The sequence below is a fragment of the Tupaia chinensis genome, unplaced genomic scaffold, assembly GCF_000334495.1.
Source record: "Tupaia chinensis unplaced genomic scaffold, TupChi_1.0 Scaffold000316_1, whole genome shotgun sequence".
NCBI classification, from domain to species: Eukaryota; Metazoa; Chordata; class Mammalia; order Scandentia; family Tupaiidae; genus Tupaia; species Tupaia belangeri.
Genome location: NW_006159809.1, coordinates 3,704,597 through 3,726,432, shown reverse-complemented (window position 1 = coordinate 3,726,432; position 21,836 = coordinate 3,704,597). Strand labels below are relative to the sequence as shown.

At 51.4% G+C, this 21,836-nt stretch overlaps 4 protein-coding genes across 5 annotated transcripts in view; 1 reads left to right on the top strand and 3 right to left on the bottom strand.

Annotated features, from left to right (window-relative positions):
* The window catches only part of WBP1 (WW domain binding protein 1), a 2,880-nt gene extending 630 nt beyond the window's left edge, over positions 1-2,250 (top strand). The window contains exons 2-6 of the mRNA XM_006151214.3: positions 6-70; positions 400-501; positions 1,012-1,114; positions 1,241-1,417; positions 1,591-2,250. Coding sequence (XP_006151276.1) covers positions 6-70; positions 400-501; positions 1,012-1,114; positions 1,241-1,417; positions 1,591-2,051 — 908 coding nt within the window. The 3' untranslated portion in view covers positions 2,052-2,250. The remainder of the gene's footprint in view (positions 1-5; positions 71-399; positions 502-1,011; positions 1,115-1,240; positions 1,418-1,590) is intronic.
* A 153-nt stretch (positions 2,251-2,403) lies between these two features.
* Positions 2,404-5,874, bottom strand: MOGS (mannosyl-oligosaccharide glucosidase). Its single transcript, XM_006151213.3, has 4 exons — positions 5,635-5,874; positions 5,238-5,464; positions 4,573-4,769; positions 2,404-4,352 (listed from the first exon to the last, which is right to left on the bottom strand). The coding sequence occupies exons 1-4, from the start codon at positions 5,666-5,668 to the stop codon at positions 2,609-2,611; spliced, it is 2,202 nt and encodes a 733-aa protein (XP_006151275.1). The 5' UTR covers positions 5,669-5,874; the 3' UTR covers positions 2,404-2,608.
* Positions 5,875-10,598: 4,724 nt separating this feature from the next.
* MRPL53 (mitochondrial ribosomal protein L53) lies at positions 10,599-12,256 on the bottom strand. Of its 2 annotated transcripts, none has more exons than XM_006151212.1 (3): positions 11,481-12,256; positions 11,276-11,388; positions 10,599-11,196 (listed from the first exon to the last, which is right to left on the bottom strand). In XM_006151212.1, the coding sequence occupies exons 1-3, from the start codon at positions 11,570-11,572 to the stop codon at positions 11,090-11,092; spliced, it is 312 nt and encodes a 103-aa protein (XP_006151274.1). In that variant the 5' UTR covers positions 11,573-12,256; the 3' UTR covers positions 10,599-11,089. The 2 variants fall into 2 exon arrangements, with proteins under 2 accessions (XP_006151274.1, XP_027628747.1); XM_027772946.1 differs by having other exon boundaries at positions 11,358-11,388.
* A 20-nt stretch (positions 12,257-12,276) lies between these two features.
* CCDC142 (coiled-coil domain containing 142) overlaps positions 12,277-21,836 on the bottom strand; it is a gene marked incomplete in the record, with an annotated part of 9,927 nt that continues 367 nt past the window's right edge. The window contains 10 exon segments of the mRNA XM_027772947.1: positions 12,277-12,774; positions 12,889-13,088; positions 13,196-13,373; positions 13,584-13,698; positions 19,882-19,995; positions 20,071-20,201; positions 20,338-20,487; positions 20,564-20,650; positions 21,069-21,217; positions 21,256-21,821. Coding sequence (XP_027628748.1) covers positions 12,518-12,774; positions 12,889-13,088; positions 13,196-13,373; positions 13,584-13,698; positions 19,882-19,995; positions 20,071-20,201; positions 20,338-20,487; positions 20,564-20,650; positions 21,069-21,217; positions 21,256-21,821 — 1,947 coding nt within the window.

Genomic DNA, 21,836 nt, shown 5'->3' with positions numbered 1-21,836 from the left:
CAGGTCTCGGGCCAGCAGCGGGAACGGCAGCGAGGAGGCCTGGGGGGCACTTCGGGCACCGCAACAGCAGGTATCCCAACAACCCCAAAGCCTATCGCGACAGCCATTTATTTCTCTTTCCCCTTTTCTTGTCCCTGCCTTTTGGGAGGGTGGGGGAGGAACTCAAGTAGCTAGCAGTACTGTGAAGTTCCTAGACATTTCCCTTCCACTCTTTGTCTAAACTTTGAAACGTAGATGCAGTTGACTTTGCCCACAGCTTCATAGACCCCATCCCGTGGCTGCAGTGGATGTTTGCAGTGGCTCTCCAGTGACCAGAGGCATAGTGAGGCCCCAGGGAGGCTCTCTCTGTCTTGCAACAGTTATTTGTGATGTTTTTCTATGTGCCTATTGTCACAACAGAGTCCGGCAGCGTCTTCTCTTGAGGGAGCAATTTGGAGAAGAGCTGGAACCCAGACTCGCGCCCTGGATGCCATCCTTTATCATCCACAGCAATCCCATCTGGTTGGGAGCCCTGCCCCGGGTCTCACACTGCCCTTCCTCTACCCTAGGGAGCCTGAGACCCAGGGGTGGAAAGATCCAGCTTGGGGTGGGGGGTAGTGTACCAAAGCCGATCATGAAAGCATCTTAGCCTTGGAGATGACCTTAACCCTCCACCCCATTGTCTGCGACTTCGAGATAGCTCAGACTGCCTTCTGGCCTCCTCTAAGACACTCCCTTAACAGAGTGCACCCTGGGGAGGGTGGAGGGGGTTGGGGTATCATGCTTGAGTATGAGAGACATCTCATAGAAACCTCTCTCCTTGTTTGTCCACACTGTCTCGTTCTTTAGGCTGATTCTTGCTATTCCAAATTCTCTCCTACATGGATAGTCCTTCAGTTATTTTAACTCCCCTTCTCAGCGTCCCCCACTCCCATCTCTCCAAGTGAACTTGTTCACATGGGATTGTGTGTGTGCATGCAGAAGGTGGGGGTGGACATCTCCCTTACTTCTAAGTACCTCCTTTCCCCCCAGCTTCGAGAACTGTGCCCAGGAGTGAACAACCAGCCCTACCTCTGTGAGAGTGGTCACTGCTGCGGGGAGACTGGCTGCTGTACCTACTACTATGAACTCTGGTGTGAGTTTCCAAGAGGGCTGTTCTCAAGTCCCTCTGCCTGTCCTCCCTTGGACTTCAGAACTCCAGCCTTTGAGGACCTTTCTCCACATGGGAGAGAGCTGACACTTACCCCCTCACCTCCTGCAGGGTTCTGGCTCCTCTGGACGGTCCTCATCCTCTTTAGCTGCTGTTGTGCTTTCCGACACCGACGAGCTAAGCTCCGGCTGCAACAACAGCAGCGGCAGCGTGAGATCAACTTATTGGCCTACCATGGGGCATGCCACGGGGCTGGCCCTGTGCCTGCCAGTTCACTGCTTGACCTTCGTGAGTGACTTGAGGTTCTAGGCCCCCTACCTGTGGCCCCTCCCAAACCAAGTCCCCAAATCATCCCACATTCCCTTTTTCAGACATTGCAAAGCACCCTTTTCCTTAATACAAGAGACCATCACCCTAACCCTGGCCACTCTCAACCAACCATGCCATTCTCTCCCTTGCAGGCCTCCTCAGCGCCTTCAAACCCCCAGCCTATGAGGATGTAGTTCACCGCCCAGGCACACCGCCACCTCCTTATACTGTGGCCCCGGGCCGCCTCTTGACTGCTTCCAGAGACTGCACCTGCTGCTCCACGGCATCCAGCTGCCCTGCTCACTGCGAGGGAGCAGTTGTGGAAGGGGTTTCCTCCCACCAGAGTGCCCCCCCTCATCAGGAGAGTGAGCCTGGGGCAGGGGTGAGCCCTGCTGCCACACCCCCCTCGTGCCGCTCTCGCCGCCTGACTGGTGACTCGGGTATTGAGCTTTGCCCTTGTCCCGACCCCAGTGAGGGTGAGCCACTCAAGGAGGTGAGGGCTAGTGTCACCTTGCGGGAGCTGGAGGACCACTCCCCTTGTGCACTGCCCCCAGATTCTGTGCTCCACGTGTCTCCCATGGGGTTGGCTTCCAGTGATGGGGACACCCCTTAATTGGGAGATGGTGGGTGGATTACTTGCCCACCAGAAACAGCCCTGGTCCCAACTACTCAGTGCCCCTGGGCCCTCCTAGAATCTGTCTGAAAGGGCTGGGGAGCCCTGGAGAGAGGGGCAGTTATTTGGGGAACTGTGCTAGCTCTACCCCCAAACATACACAGGAGCCTTTGATCTCATTAAAGAGATGTGAACCAGCTGCTTGTGGATTTGGGTGGCCTAGAGCTCAGCTCACTGCACTGCCCTTGGCCCGAGGGGCATAGGTAATGGTGTTCATCTCACCTTCCCTGATGACAGTAGGCAGCCCCAGGACTTGAACTGAGCTGATACCTCAGGGGAGGCAAAGCAAGAGTTTGGTATTTTTTTTTTCCCAATTTATTTAGAAAAATAGATTCTGAATTCACTTTCACCCCTGGACTGTGTGGGATGACAGAAGACAACCTGAGTTGAACTGAGGAAGGTCTGAATCACTGGCGGCCGAGGGCTTGGGGCAGAAGTCGGAAACCTTGTCCCTTCTGGTTCAGAGTGGCATGAGTGGCCTGGCTCCCCTCCCCCTTTCAATAGTCTTCAGCCATGACCAGTAGGACAAGGCTGGTCCAGCCCTGGAAAGGGCGGCAGCCCATGCCGTGCCCATCCCGGTCACTATATTGCTCCCACAGGAAGCCAGTGGCCTGGTATTGCCGCCACACATTGCCTACCACATTGGCACGGAGCTCTCTGTGGAGTTTGGCAGCCCTGGCCTGGTGAGGACCCTCCAGGTGCCCATAGTGGTGGAGTGCTCCCAGGGCCAGGTAGTTGACATTGAGCCATACAGCACCCCTCCAGTAGGGAGGATCATGCTCCGAATTGCGCTGGCCATAAAAGGGGCTGGAGGCTGCAAGGGAACGTAAGCCAAAGGGGCTCCAGAGATGGCGGCTGTCTGCTATTATGTCCAGCAGGGGCCCGATGTGGGGTGAATTGGGTTCCAGCAGCCGCAGCAGCAAAGGGAAAAGGCTGACATAGCCCAGAGCATCCACATATTGCAAGTGAGGCTGGGGCCGCCCTACCACCCGAATCAGCCCCTGAGGCGGCTTAGGCTTCAGCTGTACTGCTTTTGTGTGGTTCCCAAAGTCTGCAAAGACCCCTAGCTCTGGGGCCCAGTGCAACTCATCCAGGCTCTCCTCTGCCTCCAGGGAGGCAGCTAGTGGTCTCAGAGAAGCAGCTGCCTCAGTCTCCCCCAGGTGCTCTGCCAACCGCGTCAACACCCGGGCACCCAGTGCCACCCAGCATCGAAGGTCCAGGTGCCGCTCATTGGCTGAAGGATGTGAGGCCCGGGGGTAGTCATCTAGCCCTGAGGGTAGTGTCTTCGGGTTCAGTAGGGTTGGCAAGGCTGGGTCTCGGCCCCGCCAACGGTAGGATAGTGGCACTGGCCCCGCCTGACTCTGATGGAGCCAGGAGAACCAGGCATGCAGGCGGGGAAAGGCCCTGTGGAGGAAGGCCAAGTCAGCAGGGTCACCATGCTCTAGCATGTGGGCTACTGGTAAAAGCAGAGTTGGGGGGTTGGCATGGGCTGCCCGTTGCACCAGGAATTCTGGAGGCACCCGGGCTCGGGCTTCATCTCCCAGGACTTGCTCCCGCCCAATCCAGCCATCAGCATTGAGCAGCCCCAGCCAGTGACCAAGGGCCTCTCGGGTGAGGCGGGGATCCCAGCGCTGGACAACCAGCTGGTGAAAGCCCTCATCCCAAAGGAAGCCTCGTGGAAAGAATGACCGGGAGGGCACTGCTGTGAAAAGAGGGACGGGTGGAAAGAGAGCTGGGTCCACCTTCTGCTCAGACCCTTCCACCCCCATGTCTGGCAGCACCAGACCCTGTCCATAGAAGTAGCCAATCCCACCAAGAAGGCCACTGAGGGCAGCCTGACCCAAAGCCTGCTCCCCAGGGCTCAGCCCCTTCTTCTTCAGCTGGAAGATCTTCTCAAAGCGCTCTCTGAAGGCTTCAGCATGGTTCTCCAGGGCCTGGGTCAGAAGGCTGCCGGCCAGCCGCTCCAGGGCTTGGTCTTCTCCTGCACGGGCACTGCCAGATTCAAACACCAGCTCCACGGAAAAGGGGGCTTTCAGTGTCACCTGCTGTATCAAGAATTGCCCTTGTCCCTGCCCTTGCCCACTTGGGCGTCTCTCCTCCCATTTCAGAGATCCTGGCAAGCCAAGATAGCGTTCAGGGGAGGCTCCTGGGGGCCGATGCTGAAACCAGCTATTTAGGCGACTCTTCACCATCTCTGTCAGCAAGGGCAGTCCCGGGTTAGAAGACCAGAAGACATTGTAGCTTGAAGAAAAGAATAAACATGAACTATTATTCAAGAGGTGGGGGAATTACAATGCTACAAGAGGTCATCAGGAATCGTCAGGGTAGGAGGTCTCAGCAATTCGGGGGACATGGGGGCTGGTAAAGAACAGAACTGGAAAGAAGACAGGATGAGGAGACAGGAATCGGGCTACATGGGCATGCATACCACCCCTGCCCCAGCCCGCTCTTCCCCAGTTACCTGCTGTACTTGGAGGCGCTGTCCCCTGGGCTGGTTGGTGGCAGAAGTGTGAGGCGGAAGTCACCAAGCTCACTGGTGTGCCCACTGATGGATTTCAATTGCCCCTTGGTCCCGACCTCTGGCAATAGGACTTCCTTGCCATCTGTCACCACATAGAAGAACAGGGAGACCAGAGGGAGGGCAGAGGTACCTGAAGCCTGGGTAACCAAGGTGGACAGAAAGAACAAAAACCAGCATTAGATTGGCATCTTGTCTTGAGAATCACCAGCCTCAGAGAGGAAAGGGAAGCAGGCAGGAGTATGGCGGTGGCACACATTGTAGTGCTGAGGGTCACTGCGGGGAAGCGAGCACACGGGGGAGAGGCCTTGACAGGGTTCTCTGGGAAACGTGACCACTTCTGCATTGCATTATGCAGTGGGAACACACCAGGGGTCACTTCACATGATTCTCACAGCCCTGGAGTTAGGTGCTATTATTATCTCCATTGTACAAAAAATCAAGGCCGAGAGATGGTAAATAGAGAAAGTCATGGGGCAGTGTTTAGGGCAGGATTCAAATCAGGCGGGCGGACTGACAGCCCCTTCCGCGGACCCCCCCTTCATTCCGCATTAGCTGGCGGCAAGGGAAGGATGGAAGGAGCCTGGCTGAGGAAAGGGTGCCCTGACCTGAGGCGCTACAGTCACTCTCCAGCTCCAGTCCCCTCCGTGCTGACCCCCAGGTCTCTTGACGAACTCAGTGGTGAGCCTTAAGGCCCCGTCTTGGATGTGCTGCCGCCCGAAGGAGAGACCGTCGTGGAACTCCCAGCCATAGGGTCCCACTCCGTCCCCCTGCTCACACGTGTGCCTGAGCTTAGGGGTCCCTGGGGTGGCACCCTGCTGCGCCCACATCAGTCCTGGGGGTAGAATGGCCACGTAAGTCAAAGAGAGAGCAGGGGGCCTGTCCCTCTGGTCTCCGAGAACTTGAGGGTCATCCCTCTCCGTAACAGTCCTGCTCCACTCCGCACCCCTGCCCTGGCGTGAAGCTAGGGCGCCCAGGTGCCTGCCCGCCCCGGGGCCCGGTTACCGGTGAGGAGGGGCTGCGGGCTGCGAGTCTTCATGCCGAAGTAGACGTGAGGGCGATAGGTGCCCCAGAAGAGGTCCGGGGCCACGGCCGGACTGGAGGAGTTAGGGGGCAGCGCAGGGGGCGCAGAATGCAGCGTGACCGCGCGCCGCGCACGGTACCACGTCAACGCCCAGCGCCCCGACAGGCCCAGGGCCAAAGCCAGGACCACGACCGCCAGGGCTGCTCCCCCGGCTGCGTGGCGGGAGCTCGGAGAGGGGGCAGGGGGATCCAAGTCTGGCGGCGACCTCCTACTGGCCGCACCTGTGGGCCCGCGCCTCCGGCTCTAAGCCCGCCTCCCGCCGGAAGTCCCGCCCCGCCACGTCAGGTTAAGTCCCCAAACCCGAACCCGCGTCACCCGCGTGGTGCTGCGCTTGTCAGCCTGCACTCCTGGGCGGGGCGCTGCTGTGTTTGCCCGGCGTCCTGACTTCGCAGGAGAGTAGAGAAGACCAATCTTACGGTAGACCTTTTTTTTTTTTTTTTTTTTTTAAATTATAAATGACTATATCTTAACCTGAGTTGGTATCCACCCCAATACTAGGTGGCAGAAAACCGTGGTCCGGGGAGTACAAGTAACGACCTGGGCAGCCAAGTTGCGGAGTGGCTAGCTTTGCACCCGGGCCATCTGAATCAAGCCGGATGACTTTGCCCATACCCGGTGCGTGGAAAGTACAGATGAACCCAAAAGGAAGCCTGGAGTCTCGTTCCAGATGTGTTTTTATGTACCCCTGTGACATCGCATAGTCACATTTCCATTCAGCCTAGAATTCCTTCTCTAGATAAATCCTAAAATGACCATAATGGTGATGCATGTACTTGTACAAGGCATTTCTCCGTTACAACTCACGAAGCAAAGGAACTCAGGGAAGGGATGGCTGATGTTCAGGTGTGAGAAGGCTGGAGGAAGCAGGTATCATCTGTATCTCAAGTTGACTTAGAAGAGTCAACATTAAATTCAAGGCAGTTCAGAAATGCAACTTAAAATATCTACTTCTCAACAACAGTTCAACATAAAGTATAAGACTATCCCACCCCTCCTATAAAAGGCAAATCCTACTGTGTCGTTACTCTTCTCACACCTGTCATCCAAATTTATTATATAAAACTTTTGGGAACCAGCAGTTAGCGTAATGGCTATGTCGCTGGATTCCCACGTAGTCGACCGCGGTTTGTGTCCCGGACCCGGTGGCTTAAAACTCACGCCGGGCGCGTGTGCGTGCGTGCCCAAGATCCTGAGAGGAGAATGGAGGAGAAGGGATTGCGGCGTGACCATCCCCCCTGGGGGGTGATTTCTTGCTTTCTGTCTCTATGTCTCTGTCTGTCTGGCGAGTGCACGCGCCCTACAGTGAAAATCTCTCAAAAAAAAAAAAAAAAAGAAAACTTTTATTGTAACACGCACCCTTAAATTTACTATAATCTGACTTCTGGCCCTTCTCTCCATGATGGAAAAGGAATTGCAGTGTGCCTACACCCTGCTGGGGAGTGCTTTCTCCCTTCTCTCTCTGGTCTCTCTTGCAAAAAAATAAATAAATTGTAGAGGAAAAAAAATTACCTTTTGAGCAAACTTGGTGTCAGTCCTGTTTCTTTCTTGCTGAAATTGTATTTGGTTGACATCTCTATTGCACTGACTTACCTAAATTTCATTATTAATCTTTGTATACCAGTACTGATCAGTCACAGCCACAAGGTAGATGCTAAATATTTATAAATTCAACAGTTTTACTGTATACTGCACCTCACTATGAAAGGTGTTGAGGACATAGAAAAAACAGCTTTAACCTCATGTTCACCATTGGGAAGCATAGTGCCAACACTCATGCATGTTGAGCCAGTCCCATTTTTACAGATGAGGGAAAAGCATTAAGGCAGGTCTAAGTGGCCAGCGGGTGGTGTGGAGCTTCGTAAGCCGCTGGATCCCACATGGTTGGCTATGTAGTTTGAGTCCCGGACTCTGTGGCTTAAACATCAAACTGGGCACATATGTGCACACACCCAAAATCCCAAGAGGAGATGAGAAGGGATTGCAGCATGGACTCCCCCCCCTCAGGGGGTGATTTCTTACTTTCCCTCTCTGAGTCTGTCCATCTCTGGAAAGCACATGTGCCCTACAGCAAAAACTAAAAATAAAACGGGCCTAAGGTAACAGTTAATCACAGAACTGGGGACTCTAACCCAGGTTGTCTTTGACTTTATTTATTTATTTATTTATTTAGCTATAGGGTGCATGCGCTTGCCAGACAGAGACAGACAGAGAGACAGAAAGCGAGAAATCACCACCCAGGGGGGATGGCCATGCCGCAATCCCTTCTCCTCCATTCTCCTCTTGGGATCTTGAGCATGCATGCACACGCGCCCGGCATGAGTTTAAGCCACTGGGTCTGGGACTCCAACCTCGGTTGACCATGTGTGTGGGAGGCTGCGCACCAGCAAGTCTGCAGAGGTTTCTCAGAGAGCAAACAATTACCATGATTGGTTCCCTTCCAAAAACCTGACCTTCGAAACCTTGCTCTGATTGGCCACTAGAATCCCTCAAATTTGCATATCTGGCACCTCATGATTGGTCCAAAAGCAACCAATCACAGCCCACTGCTTACAACCAATCATGGCCCACTGTTTACAACCCACCAGAGTGTATATAACCACGATGCCTGGCCCACAGTAGCCAGACGACACAGGCGACCAGGAAGATGACACAGAAGACCAGGAAGATGACTACTAAAGAGCCTAAAGAGCTGAAACACCGTGCAGTCTCCAGACGACCCCAAAGATCCTGAAGAGCTGACACTGCATCGTCTCCAGATGACCTGGAAGACCCTGAAGATCTGTAACACTGTGTCGTCTCCGTGCTGCTCACAGTAGACGATGTGACCCTGAAGAGCTGTGACACCGCGTCGTCTCCGTGCTGCTCACAGTAGACAACGCGACACTGCATTGTCTCTGTGCTGTACTGTGCTGCCCACAATAAACGGACGACATTGTCGTCTGTGTTGTAACACTACGCCGCTTGTCCCGGCTCTCACTCCTTCACTCAGGAAACCTGTTTGGCTGTTCCCCCGCGGGTCGGGACACCTGGCGCCCGAACAGGGACGGGACACATGTGGGAGTCCAGCGACATAGCCATTACACTAACTGCTGGTCCCTGTCTTTGACTTTAGAATAAGGCCTCTTAGATAATACTTGCTATGCTCCTGGTGACGTTGTAGGCACCTTACAGATATATTAACTCATTTAATCCTCTCAGTAGTCTCATGAGGTAGGTACTATTATCCTAATGGTATAAATGAGGAAACACACACTGATTCATTTATCTGTCCAGAATCACATAGCTACTTAAGGACAGCGCTGGGATCTCAATGCCAGGCAATCTGGCTCTTTACTACACTATATAAGAGGACTTCAAGAAGGTGGTGGAAAGGCCAGCAAGTTGCATGGTGGTTGGGGTGCTGGACTCCCATATGGCCAACCATTGTTCGAGTTCTAGACCTAGTGGCTTGCTTTCTCACTTACCCTTTGTCTCATTCTCTTGGCCAAATTAAAAAATCCTAAAAAAAAAAAAAATTTAAGTTGTGTAAAAATGGGATTAAAACATACATATATTTTGGTGAAAAGTTTTTTTTAAATCTATGTAGTTTTTTCATAATACACATTTTCTGGGGACTTTCTGAAAACAGCACTTCTTTAGGCTGGCAAGAGGGATAATAATACTGTGAGAGGGTCACGGGAAATGTATCTTGCTAAGAACACAAGAGCCAGTCTAGAGATCTTTGGCTTCTTAGCCGAACTTTCTAAAGTTCTCTGAAGCAGTGGCTTTCAACTATTTTTCCCCTATAATACACAGTAAGAAATAATTCTACTTTAACACAGTAAGTACACACAGTTATGTATGTTACACACACACAAATTACATACTTAAAACTAAAGTTTCCTAAAAAATACTTCTCATTCCATGTTCCATATATTCTGATACATTTTATTCTATTTTTTATAAAATAATTAACTTTATTTACTTATTTTGAATTTGACCAGAGAGGGCCAGAGTGAGAGAGTAAGGGAAAATGAGAAAGCAAGCTGCCAGGTCCAGGACTCAAACTGAAGTCGGCTATGTGGGAGTCCAGCATCCTTAACCACCATGCGACCTGCTGGCCCCCATTTTATTCTATTTTACTTTTTTCTCTTTAAGGCAACTTAACCCCTACATTTCATGAGCCACACTAATGAGTGTTGACCCAATATGAAAAACTCTACATTAGGCACATTTCCTGACACATGTAGTAGTGGGAGATAAAACCGGTCATGTGTTTTGAAAGGATAAAATTAACCAGCAGCAAAAATGAGTAGGAAAAAAAATGGGTGAGACAATGAAACCTTGGTACAGGAAAAGAAATGGGAATGGAGAGTTAATTCCAGGAGCTTTTTTTTTAGAGATTTTCACTGTAGGGCGCGTGCACTCGCCAGACAGACAGAGAGAGACATAGAGACAGAAAGCGAGAAATCACCCCCCCATGGGGGATGGTCACGCCGCAATCCCTTCTCCTCCATTCTCCTCTCGGGATCTTGGGCATGCACGCACACGCTCCCGGCGTGAGTTTTAAGCCACCGGGTCCGGGACACGAACCGCGGTTGACTATGTGGGAGTCCAGCGACATAGCCATTACGCTAACTGCTGGTTCCCAATTCCAGGAGCTTTTTTATAAACGTAGACTATTTTGAACTCACTGACTGGATGCAGGGAAAAGGGAGGCGCACAACCAGTTCTAACACTGTGATTTCTGTCTCAAAGCGCTGAGCAGATGAAGCGCCTTTGAGGAATGGAGAAGTCTGGGGAGCGAGGCAAATACATGTGTGAAATTACCCACTCTATTTTAGATCAAGAGCGTTCATAGGACTTGCAGGAAACTGGTAGTAGATAAACTACTGTCACACAGAAATTGGGATTAGAACCAAACAAATTTAATCCGGAGTTCAAGTTCGGATGCAATATCCCAGGAAGAATAACGAGAGAAGAAAAAGAACGAGAGCAGTACACCTTTATGGTTAAGAAAAGGACATAAAGGGAGAGGCAATCCACAAGAAGTACATTAAGAGCTGCAGAAAGAAAGATGAGGACAGAGCAAAGAGCACGCAGTCTGGTGTCAGTGTTCTTCTGCTCTGGATTTGGTAAATAAGAACACGAGGTACCATGTGTGAGGATGGAAGAAGCCAAATCGAAAAGCTTTAGACCACGAGAGATGACAAGTGAAATAAATTCAAGTTCATCCGTACTGTCCCCAATCTTGCCTTGCCATTGAAAAGACTGTAATCACGGGCCATCTTTCCCACCCGCTCCGTGGCCCTCCAGATAGTGATTTCAACGACTGAGCCAAGCTCTTCTTAGGGAGTGTCCTAGTCCAGGGTCGACTGGTTGGTCTCTTCCTCGCGGTCAGCGGCTCCCCGCCGCGCCCCTGGCCTGGATGTGGGAGGCGAAGGCGGTGAGCATTTCCAGAGCGGTGAGGTGGGCGCCGCGCAGCAGCAGGCGATGGCCGTCTCCTAGGGAAGAACAGAGGGCTCAGGCTCGCGGGCTGCCTGCCGCCCTCTCCCGCAGCCCCCCGTCTTTCCCGCGGCCCACCGAACAGCACGTCCACGCAGGGCTCGGAGCCGTCGTGCCGCACGTCCGCAATCACGGAGCAGTTGAGGTTGGTGGAGCGCACCTTCTCGCTGCTCACCGCCTGCAGGAAGGTCCTAGGGGGGAAGCGGCGTGAGCCTGGACCCGGCGCTGGAGCTCGCCTGGAGGACGGCGCGGCCCTCCCGCCCCCTCCCGCTCCTCCCCGTACCTCGTCGACTCCACGTTCTTCTCGAAGGGGCAGAACTGAACTCGAACCTGCTTGACCGAACGCAACCCGAGCCGAGCCAAGGCCGCCGCCATGATGACCCGCGTCCCGGAACCACTAGCCCGGGCGGAAGTGGAGAAGCTGCCAGTGGCTGCGCGTCGGCCGCAGGTCCCCGGCGCTCCTCCCCAGTTTATCGGCGAGAGAGCGTGCGGGCACAGGACGCGGAGGGCCCGAAGGGGACTTCTTGTACCGCGGGGAAGAACATAAATAGATCCTTGAAATCCCCTTTGCGTGAAAACACGTCCGTCTTCCACAGGCCTCCCCTTCGTTTCCCTCTGTGCCTTATTGGGGTTAACACCACTTCAAATCCTAGCCCTTCCCGGGAGAGGAAGTACCGCTGCAGGGGTTAGCCACCTGCCAGGAGGTAAACTCATTCTGGCAACCGAAAATTAAACATGTTGAACTGTGAAAACTTAAGCTTAAATGGGAAGGTCCTACAGCTGGAGATTCTTAAATGACTGAAAATAGCCATAGTAAGAGGGAGGAGCGTATAGGGTGATAACAGCCCGAGACTGACCCAGGTGTAGAAATGCCTATTCCGTCTCTGTGGTTTCCCACAAATCAATTGTTTTCAGCTTGGCTCCTGAGACTGAGGTGTCTAGTCTCTGCTTTCTACTGCTTTTCCTGTCTCCTTTCTCCTGGGATCCAAGAGTCTAGCCCTCTGCTCACTTAGCCCTGAGATGTCTTCACGGATGGGGAACTAGGCAGAACCGCTTACGGATGGGTGTTTTTTTGAACCGCTTACGGATGGTGACATTCAGGTTCCAGGCTGTGGTTTTGCCCGTTACTCTGGATTCCAAATGCCAGAGTGATCTTAGATGCTTAGCATGGTAAGTCTAGGCTCTTCATAGCTTATGGTTCTCAGGTATGCTTTCTTTCAATTTCCCAGTTCTAGGCTTCTTTAATAGGCATTTCTAAACGTCTGTCTCTTTTCCATACAGATGGGAGGCTCTGCCTTCTGCCTTCTGGTTCCAGGCTCCTCAGGAGTCAGGACTGATCCCCAAGCAGGAAAGAATAGACAGGTGCCAACGGGAGTGCTGGTGCTGCCTCAGTGCAAGCCAGGCCTGCTGATTTCCCACCAGGTACGCCTCAGGGCTAGGTCCTCCTCCCCACATAGTCCGTAGCAGCTGAGCTGTCTGGGCTGGGGATGTTCCAGGCCTGAACGAGGGCTCCAAATTCTCCAGGCTGTTGAGGCTGCTGCTAGGCAATTCCATGGTTTGGACCTCATTACCAGAACCTGGTAAAGTAGGAGTAGAAGGCAGATTGGTGGTGGGGAAACGCTGAAATCAGATCAGTGGGAATGATGGGAGTGTGGGCTACATAAAGCAGTGAGGGACAGGCAGTGACTCACAGCAACACGGAGGCCTTCTGTGGATTTGAGGCTTGGGGAGGGGCTGCTGCAACAAACACAGCAGGGCCCCATCCAGCTGTTGGAAGATACTGAGCATAAACAGAGTCTGACGAAGATCCTCCGACAGGCCCCATTGCTCCTCTTCCAGCAACTCCCTGACCACTTCAAAGTCTTGTCTGAGCTGCAGCGCTCCCTGCAGGCTGAAGATGGAAGTACATCATGGCCACCTGATCTGTGTCTCCAAACTCCCTTTCCCCAGTTCCATTCATCCCCCTGGCTCTGTCGCCTTTTTTTTTTTTTTCCCCACCTGAACCGGATCCCATGGGTGAGGATATGGTCAAGCCAGGCACCCAGGATGGCTGTCAGTGCCTGTCCAAGGGCAGGGGCTTGGGCTTGGCATGGCAATCCCTGCAGTCCTTGCAACACAGGCTCCAGTACAGTACGGACCACCAACCCTGCATACTCACTAGGAACGCTGGGAAGTTCTGGAGTGAGAGAAGAGAGGACAAGATCCGAGGCTCTAGAGTGAATGCCTAAATGGAGTGTTTGGGAGAAGAGAGTAGGATTTCGGGAGGGGAGGGCACAGAAGATAAGGACAAGGATGAAGTCAGTGGAGTGGAGCCAAGATTTAGAGAGGTAGGAAACATGAGTAACCCTTGGGAACCCCGGAAAGGGAAGCTGGGATAAGGAGTTACCAGGACAGAGACGAAGCCGCCAGTACCGGCCCTGTGGCATGTACAGCTTGAAGCCCTGTGTGGCTTGTTTGTGACATTCTTGAAAAAAGAGACTTAGTGACTCTTCAGGCAGCAGCTGAGGGGATAGGGAGAAAGTAAAAGGCACTTATCTGTTAGGGACTTGTCAAAATATGATGTTCCTCTAAATCTCAGGTGTTCAACCTGGTATCCATAATATCCCAGAACTGGGTAGGCCTAAGCACTCTTTTTTTTTTCTTTTTTAAATTTTTAAAAAGGTTTTGCAGGGGCCGGCAGGTGGCATGGTGGTTAAAGGCACTGGACTCCCACATGGCTGACCATGGTTTGAGTCCCGGACCTGGCAGCTTACTTTTTCACTTTCCCTCCCTCTCTCTTTCTCTCTGTCTCTCTCTGGTTAAATTGAAAAAGTATATAATTATAAATCTAGTTAAATACAATAATAGTTTTTTAAAGAATTATTTTTTTATTTAGCTATTTATTATTATTATTATTTTCCAGTTCAATCAGAGAGAGACGGGGATGGAGGGGTGAGAAAGCAAGCCACCAGGTCCAGGTCTCAAACTGCGGTTGGTCATGTGGGAGTCCAGTGCTTTTAACCACCACACCACCTGCTGGCCCCAGATACAATAATTACTAAAAAAAAAAAAAAAAAAGTTTTTGCCATAGGGCATGTACACTCCAGAGAGTGAAAGTGAGAAATCACCCCCCGGGAGGGGGGGCATACTGCAATCTCTTCTTCCGGATCTTGGACGTGCACACATGCCACCCTGCATGATTTTCAAGCTGCTGGGTTGAAGACTCAAAGTCAGCCATGTGGGAGTCCAGGACTTTAACCAACATGCCAGTGGCTGGCCCCAGCCTGGGCACTTTCTGAAGAGAGACGTCATAGCGTCTATTGAGTTTTTCAAGACCTAGTGACTCCATAATCTGCACCTAAATTATGAATAATTGTCCTAAGATTACCCTGATTTCCCTAACTTGATTCAGGGGGTGGAAAATTCTCAAGGTTAATTTTATTTTGTAGGGACTTTAAATAGGAAAAAATGAGACACACTGGCCACTACCACCGGTGTTCAAAAGCATATGCCAAAGGGCTACATGATCTGCTGATGGGCAGAGGGCTGAGGGAAGAAAGGAAAATTACAATAATTTTCTGGTTTCTAGGAAAGGAAGGCAGAAAGAGTATGTTGACCAAGACTATTAGAATATCTGAGATTCAGGAGCTTTTAAAATGTCCTTACTTCGAATATTCTTCATAGCTCACTTCCGTTTCTCCAGAGCAATATACCCACAAAGCAAGAAGTTTCATTTACTGGTTTCGTTGGTTTCTTTTACTTTGTGCTAGGGTGCATGTGCTCACCAGAAAAGGAGAGAAAGAAAAGGTAGAGGGGGGAGAGTGAGAAATCACCCTCCAGGATAGATGGCCATGCTACAATCCCTTCTCCATTCTCCTTTCTGGATTTTGGGGACACACACACACACACGCGCGCGCGCATGTGCGCGCGCCTGGCGTGTTTTTCAAGCTGTCGGGTCTGGGACTCAAACTGTGCAGTAAGCCATGTGAGATCCAACTGCCTTCACCACTACACCACAGGCTGGCCCACGTTTTGTTTTGGGAGGGACAGAAGACAGCAATAAAAAGGTCTCTGTTCTACATCCTGTTTTAGAGGAGAGGAACCCTAAGAAATAGGATGCATGACAACAGCTCTGTAAAGAAAAGGGAGATGGGCACCAGCAGATGGCCTAATGGTTGCATCACTGGATTCCCACATGGCTGATTGTGGTTCGAGTCCCAGACCCAGAGGCTTGAAACTCACACCAGTTTTATATGTGCAGGCGTGCCCAAAATCCTGAGAGGAGACTGGAAGAGAAGGGACTGTGGTGTGGCCATTTCCTCTGGGGAGTGATTTCTCACTTTCTGTGTCTCTGGAAAGCACATGTACCCTATAGCAAAAATCCCCCCCCTAAAAAAAAAAGAAAAAGAAAAGAAAGAAACAAAGGAAAGAAACAAAGAAAAGAGAGATGCCAGGGAGCCTGAAGAGAGGAAAAACCAGGGACCAGCAGTTAGCGTAATGGCTGTGTCACTGGACTCCCACGTAGTCGACCACAGTTCAAGTCCCAGACCCGGTGGCTTAAAACTCACGCCGGGTGCGTGTGCATGCATGCCCAAGATCCCAAGAGGAGAATGGAGGAGAAGGGATTGTGGCATGGCCATCCCCCCTGGGGGGGGATTGCTCGCTTTCTGGCTCTTTGTCTCTCTCTGTCTGGCAAGCACACATGCCCTATAGCAAAAATCCCCCCCCTAAAAAAAAAGAAAAAGAAAAGAAAGAAACAAAGGAAAGAGACAAAGAAAAGAGAGATGCCAGGGAGCCTGAAGAGAGGAAAAACCTGAGTAGCTAGGCATGAAGTAGAGCCCATGTGGCTCCTGGTGCATCTGATAACAATCTATCTAAATCCAAACTTCTTTTCTCCAGAATCCCCTTCTCCCTTATGTAGGTGGAGGATAGTCCTCTGACCAGTGGACACTTGTTAGGAACCTTTGCATTCACAGCATGAGAGAGCTCACCCCACCCCAGGCCCTTACAGTCCAGCTGGTGTGAAAGCTCATGACACCAGCGTCTTCCTCCTTCCAGTGCTGTGTGCTGGGGCACCTGGAGCAGACACCCTGGAACATTGATCAGGCAGAGGAGCAAGGGACACAGAATGCCTCGCAATGTGGCGTTCATGTGGTGCGCACTTTGTCCCTGTTTTCTTTCGCTCTGTTCTCAGCACGGCTGCCAACGGGTGACCTCTTCTCACATCACATCTCCCCCCTCCCTTCACTCGACCCCTACAGTTAAATCAAACTTCTACCACTGTCCTCACGATTCCTCCTCTGCTCCTACAGTGGCTCTCCATCACTCATGATACAAAGCATTGGGTGTCCTCCACAATTTAAGGGCAACTCGCTACTGTTCCATATTCTACCTGCTGCTCCACCCTCCTGCACACACAAATGCACACCTGCAAAAGGAGCCTCTGTTCTGCTCAGGCCAGCTATTACTCTTTTTTTTTTTTTTTTGAGAGAGAGAGAGAGATTTTTAAAGCACATGCTCTCACTGGAGACACAGAGAGACAGAGAGAGTGAAAAATCAGTCCCAAGGGGGAATGGGCATGCTATAGTCCCTTCTCATTCTCCTCTCAGAATTTTGGGCATGCATACACATGTGCCTGGCATGAGTTTCAAGTCACTGGGTCCAGGACTTGAACATAGTTGGCCATGTGGGAGTCCAGCACCTTATGCCACCAAGGGTAGCAACTCTATTACTGTTCTTTTTTTTTTTTTTTTTTTGAGAGAGATGTTTGTTACAGGGCATGTGCACTCACTGAAGAGACAGAGAAAGATGGAGAGAAAGTGAGAAATCATCCCCTGGGAGGTTGGTCATGCCACAATCCTTTCTCCATTCTCCTCTTGGGATTTTGGGCATGCACCTGGCGTGAGTGTCATGCCACTGGGTCTGAGACTCGAACTGGAGCCAGCCATATGGAAGTCTAGTATCTTAACCACTATATTACTTGCTGGCCCCTTTCTATTACTCTTTAAAAAGATTTATGAACTGCCTATCTTTAGTAATTCCTGCCACTTCTCTGAGGCTGCCTGTCATACCAGCTTAGTCACAGGCCCTACTTAGAGCTTTCTAGAAGCCAAATAGCCACACGGTGACCTTCCTTCCTCAGGGCTCCCACAACCATCACTATCTGCCTTACCTAGGATGGGCCTGCTCTGGGGTATGTTGAGTTTAAGGAGACAGCAGCCAGTTGAGGTGGAAATGCTGAACAGGCAAGTGCAGGTGCTGGATTAGAATGATGGGAACCAGAAGAGCTCAGCTGGACAGGCACAGCACCAAGACGCCATGTGTAACCAGAAATGCAGAGAGAAGGAGCAGAGGGTCAAAGACTAAACTCTAGTCAAGGCCAAGAGGAGAAAATTGAGCAAGATAGAACAGATATCTTCCATAGAAGGATTAGATAATGTGCAAAATAGGGGGAATTACAATAGAAGTATAATAGCTTTATTCATAAGTATAGAAGTAGCCAAGTATGGACAAAAGTTACCACTGTGACCAGAAGTGAGAGGTGGGGCGGGGACAAATATAGTGCTATCTTTTTCATTAGAAGCTCTATAAAGGGCCAGCAAGTGGCATAGTGGTTAAGGTGCTGGACTCCCACATGGCCAACCAAGGTTTGAGTCTCAGAGCTGATGGTTTGCTTTCTCATTTTCCCTCTCTGTGTCTCTCTAGTTAGTGTACATGCCCTATAGCAAACAGAATAATAATAAATAATTTTTAAAAGAATTATTTATTTAAGTTTACTTATTTATTCATTTTTATAGAGGGTTTTTTTGCATGCACTCGCCAGAAAGACAGAGTCAGAGAGACAGAAAGTGAGAAATCACCCCCCAGCGGGGATGGCCACACCACAATCCCTTCTCCTCCGTTCTCCTCTCGGGATCTTGGGTACGCACACACACGCACGCGACTGGCGTGAGTTTAAGCCACTGGGTCCGGGACTCGAACCACGGTCGGCTACAGGGAAGTCCAGTGACATAGCCATTATGCCAACTGCTGGTCCATTATGCCAACTGCTGGTCCTTTATTTATTCATTTTTAATTTTACCAGAGAGAGACAGAGAGAGAAAGTGAGAAAGCAAGCCACCAGGTCCAGGACTTGAAACATGGTCGGTCATGTGGGAGTGTCCAGCGCCTTAACCATCATGCCACCTGCTGGTCCCCAAAATAATTAAAAAAAAAAAAAAACTGTTCTAAGGGCCAGCAGGTGGCGGTGCTAAACTCCCACATGGTACACATGGTAGACCACTGTTTGAGCCTGGACTCGGAAGCTTGAAAACTGGGACCAGCAGGTGGTGTAATGGTTACATTGCTAGACTCCCACATAGTCACCTGCAGCTCAAGTCCCAGTCCGGGCAACTTAAAACTCATGCCATGTGTGCAAAATCCCAAAAGGAAAAGAGAATGGAGGAGAAGGGATTGTGGTGTGGCCAACCTCCTGGGGTTATTTCTTCTCTCGCTTTCTGTCTCTCTCCCTCTCATACACACATCCTATAGCAAAAAAAAAATATATCTCAACCAAAAAAAAAAAAAAAAGAAAGAAAGAAAGAAAAGAAAAGAAAGAAAATCTGGAAGAGAGGGGACTGTGGTGTGGCCATCCCCCCTGGAGAGTGATTTCTCCCTTTTCCTCTCTCTGACAAGCCTACACTGTGTCCTAAGGTAAAAAGGAAAAAAAAAATTGTATTGAAAATTGGTAATAAAAGGTTGTAATAATTTATTCTATTTTTTTCTATAAAATGTATCTCAATGTAACCAATCTTATAGTGAAAACAAGTCTCTATGCGTGTGATCCAACTAATAAGTGAAGGAAGAATGATAGCATTGGACTATCCTTGCGACCTCTAACGGAATAAGGCACTGGGCAGTGATCAGCAGAGTGTTATCGCAGAACGACTGACTATTGCAGAGGAGGGGATATATAGAAGAAACACAATTATTGAGTTGATAATTGATAAAGCCTTGGTGACGGGAATATGGGGGTTCTTCATACTCTCATTTGCATATATTTAAAATTTTCCATAGTAAAAAGTCAAAGAGGGTGGGAACAGGGGCCAGGTAATGGCACAGCAGTAATGCAACTCAACCTACCTGGGAAAGGTCCTGGGATCAAGTCCTGAGACCTCCCTAAACAAGCCAGGCATGCACAATGCCTGTGATCTGGGGCAGGTGACATGGGGGTAGATAGCTGCATGAAGACGTGTTGAGGGTGCCTGACTTTACTCTGTCTCTGTATCTCAAGGACAGAAATAAATGAATATACTTCTTTTAAAAAGAGGGTACAGAGACCAGCAGATGGCATAATGGTTACATTGCTAGACTCCCATGTAGTTGACTGTGGTTCGCATCCCAGACCTGGTGGTTTAAACTCACACCATGTGTGTGTGCCCAAGATCCCAAGAAGAGAATGGAGGAGAAGTTACTGTGGCATGGCCACCCCCTCTGGCTTGGTTTCTGTCTCACTGTCTCTCTGGTGAGCACACAGGCCATATAGCAAAAAAATTTCTCTCAAAAAAAAAAAAAAAAAAAGGGAGGGGGAGCAAAAAAATGAACAGAGCCAAATAAGATCAACTCAGCAGACTCTCAGCAGATTCCAAGTCACTAAGATGTCCCTCTTCCCAAAGTTGGCATGGAACAAGATCTTCAACTGCCCATGTGAGGGCCCCTGCTCTTACCTGGATCTGTGCAGTCAGCTTCTGGATCTCCCGGCTCAGCTGCTGCTCTGCCTCCAGAACGGAGCTTCCCTCTGAGGCCAGGCTAGACAGAGCTTCAGCCTCATGCAGTAATGGCTTTAGGTGGAAACTGGGAGTGAGGGCTTAGCCCCGGCCAAGCTGACACCTCCCCACCACTTCCCAGCCACTCACAGGTAAGTCCTTTTGGATCAGGAGCAGGAAGGAACCTGGAGCCCACGCTGCCAGGTGCTGCTGAGCTCTGCCCAGGAGCCAGAGCAAGGTGGTCTGAAGGGTACAGAGCCCTAGGGCAACAGGTCCAGGACCTGGGGAGGGGAGCAGCAGAGTACTTGAGGGTCATAAAATACCATTAAGGGGAAGCCGACTTCACAACAGAGTGAAGGAACAAAGCGGGCCCTCAGTTGTCCTCCTGTCCCTTCCACGCCCTGTCCCGTATCTCACTTGGAGGCTGACAGAGTGTCAATCCAGACGTGGGTTCCTGAAGGGCATCCAAGAGAGGAGGGAAGAGCTGTTGCAAGAGTTGAGTGGTACAAGAGGACGAGGGAAGGCTGCTCTGACTCCCGAGGGCTGACCCCAAGGCCTGGCAGAAACCTGAAGATGAGAGTATAATCTGACAGGGAAGGGGCAACCAGTTGCTTTTGGCACCCCCCTGCCCCTTTCTTCTCACCTCGGTCCCAGCTCCAGATAGTAGACTGATGACGTAGTCTGTGACACAGAGAAGCCAGCTCCTCCTCACACTCTTGAGGCAACGATGCTAGCAGGAGAAATGATTGTGAGGCCCCACTTCCCACAACCCTGCCCACTCAATGACAGGCAAGAGGGAAGGCTTCTTACAAACTCAAGACTGGGATATTTCAAGACTTTGCCTAGAAAGCCCAGGAACTAGGATCAGCAGGTGGCATAGTGGTTAAGATGCTGGACTTCCACATGGCCAACTGCGGTTTGAGTCCTGGACATGGTGGCTCTCTCTTTCTCTCTCTCTCTCTCTCTCACACACACACACACACACACACACACACACACGTACGTGCCCTGCAGGAAATTAAAACAACAACAAACAAAAACCCCAAAGTCTGGAAACTATAGCCTGAGTCCAGGCTGATGGTATGAGCAAGCTAGGGAGAAAGAAGATATCTCAACCTTCCCACACGCCCACAGGACCCATTACTCACCCTGACCCAGGGCCTGACTCAGCTGCTGTGCCGCTCCCCTGGGATCCCTCCAGGGTCCTAGATTTAGATGCAGACTCTGAGCACAGGCTGCCCACAGCAGGGTCCAATATTGGCTCCACAGGGCTCTAGCCCCTCCAAGGCCCAGTCCACTGTCAGCTGCACCTGCCACGCCCCCCATCAGCCCAGCCCGGCCACGCCCCCCATCAGGCCCAGCAGCCCGGGTAGCAGCTCCCGCTCCTCATGGCACTGCCTGCGGAGCTGCTCCCGCAAGCCGGATCCTCTGAGCGCCTCTTCCAGCCGCTTAGCCGCCTGGCAACCCCGCTCTGCCGCCAGGAGGCGGAGCACACGGGCAGGGGGGAAAGGGCGCGCCGACCCTGGGACCTGGCTCACGGCTTTCCCCTGCAGCCTGTGGTAGGAGGGAAGTGCCAGCAACAGCTCGGCTAGTCGGGAAGACAGATCTGGGCCTGCAGGTGCCCGGCCCAGAGCGCGAAGGTGCATCTCGATGGCAGCATCCAGGCGCTGAGCGGCCAATCCAGTGGGGCGCGCAGCGAGTAGCGGCTCCAGAGTCTCCCGAAGCCCGATTCGCAGAACTGCCCCTCGGGAAGGGAGCAACTGCAGGTCGCGGCACAGATCGGGCAAGCGTCCAGGGCCTTGGGATGGCGTGCCAGGACTTAGGGTCCTCAGAAGGCTCACGGCAGCCTGCAGGTGGCGAGCGTAGTCCCGGGCCAGGAGGAGATGCTCCCGCTCGCGGTGGCGCCGCAGCAAACA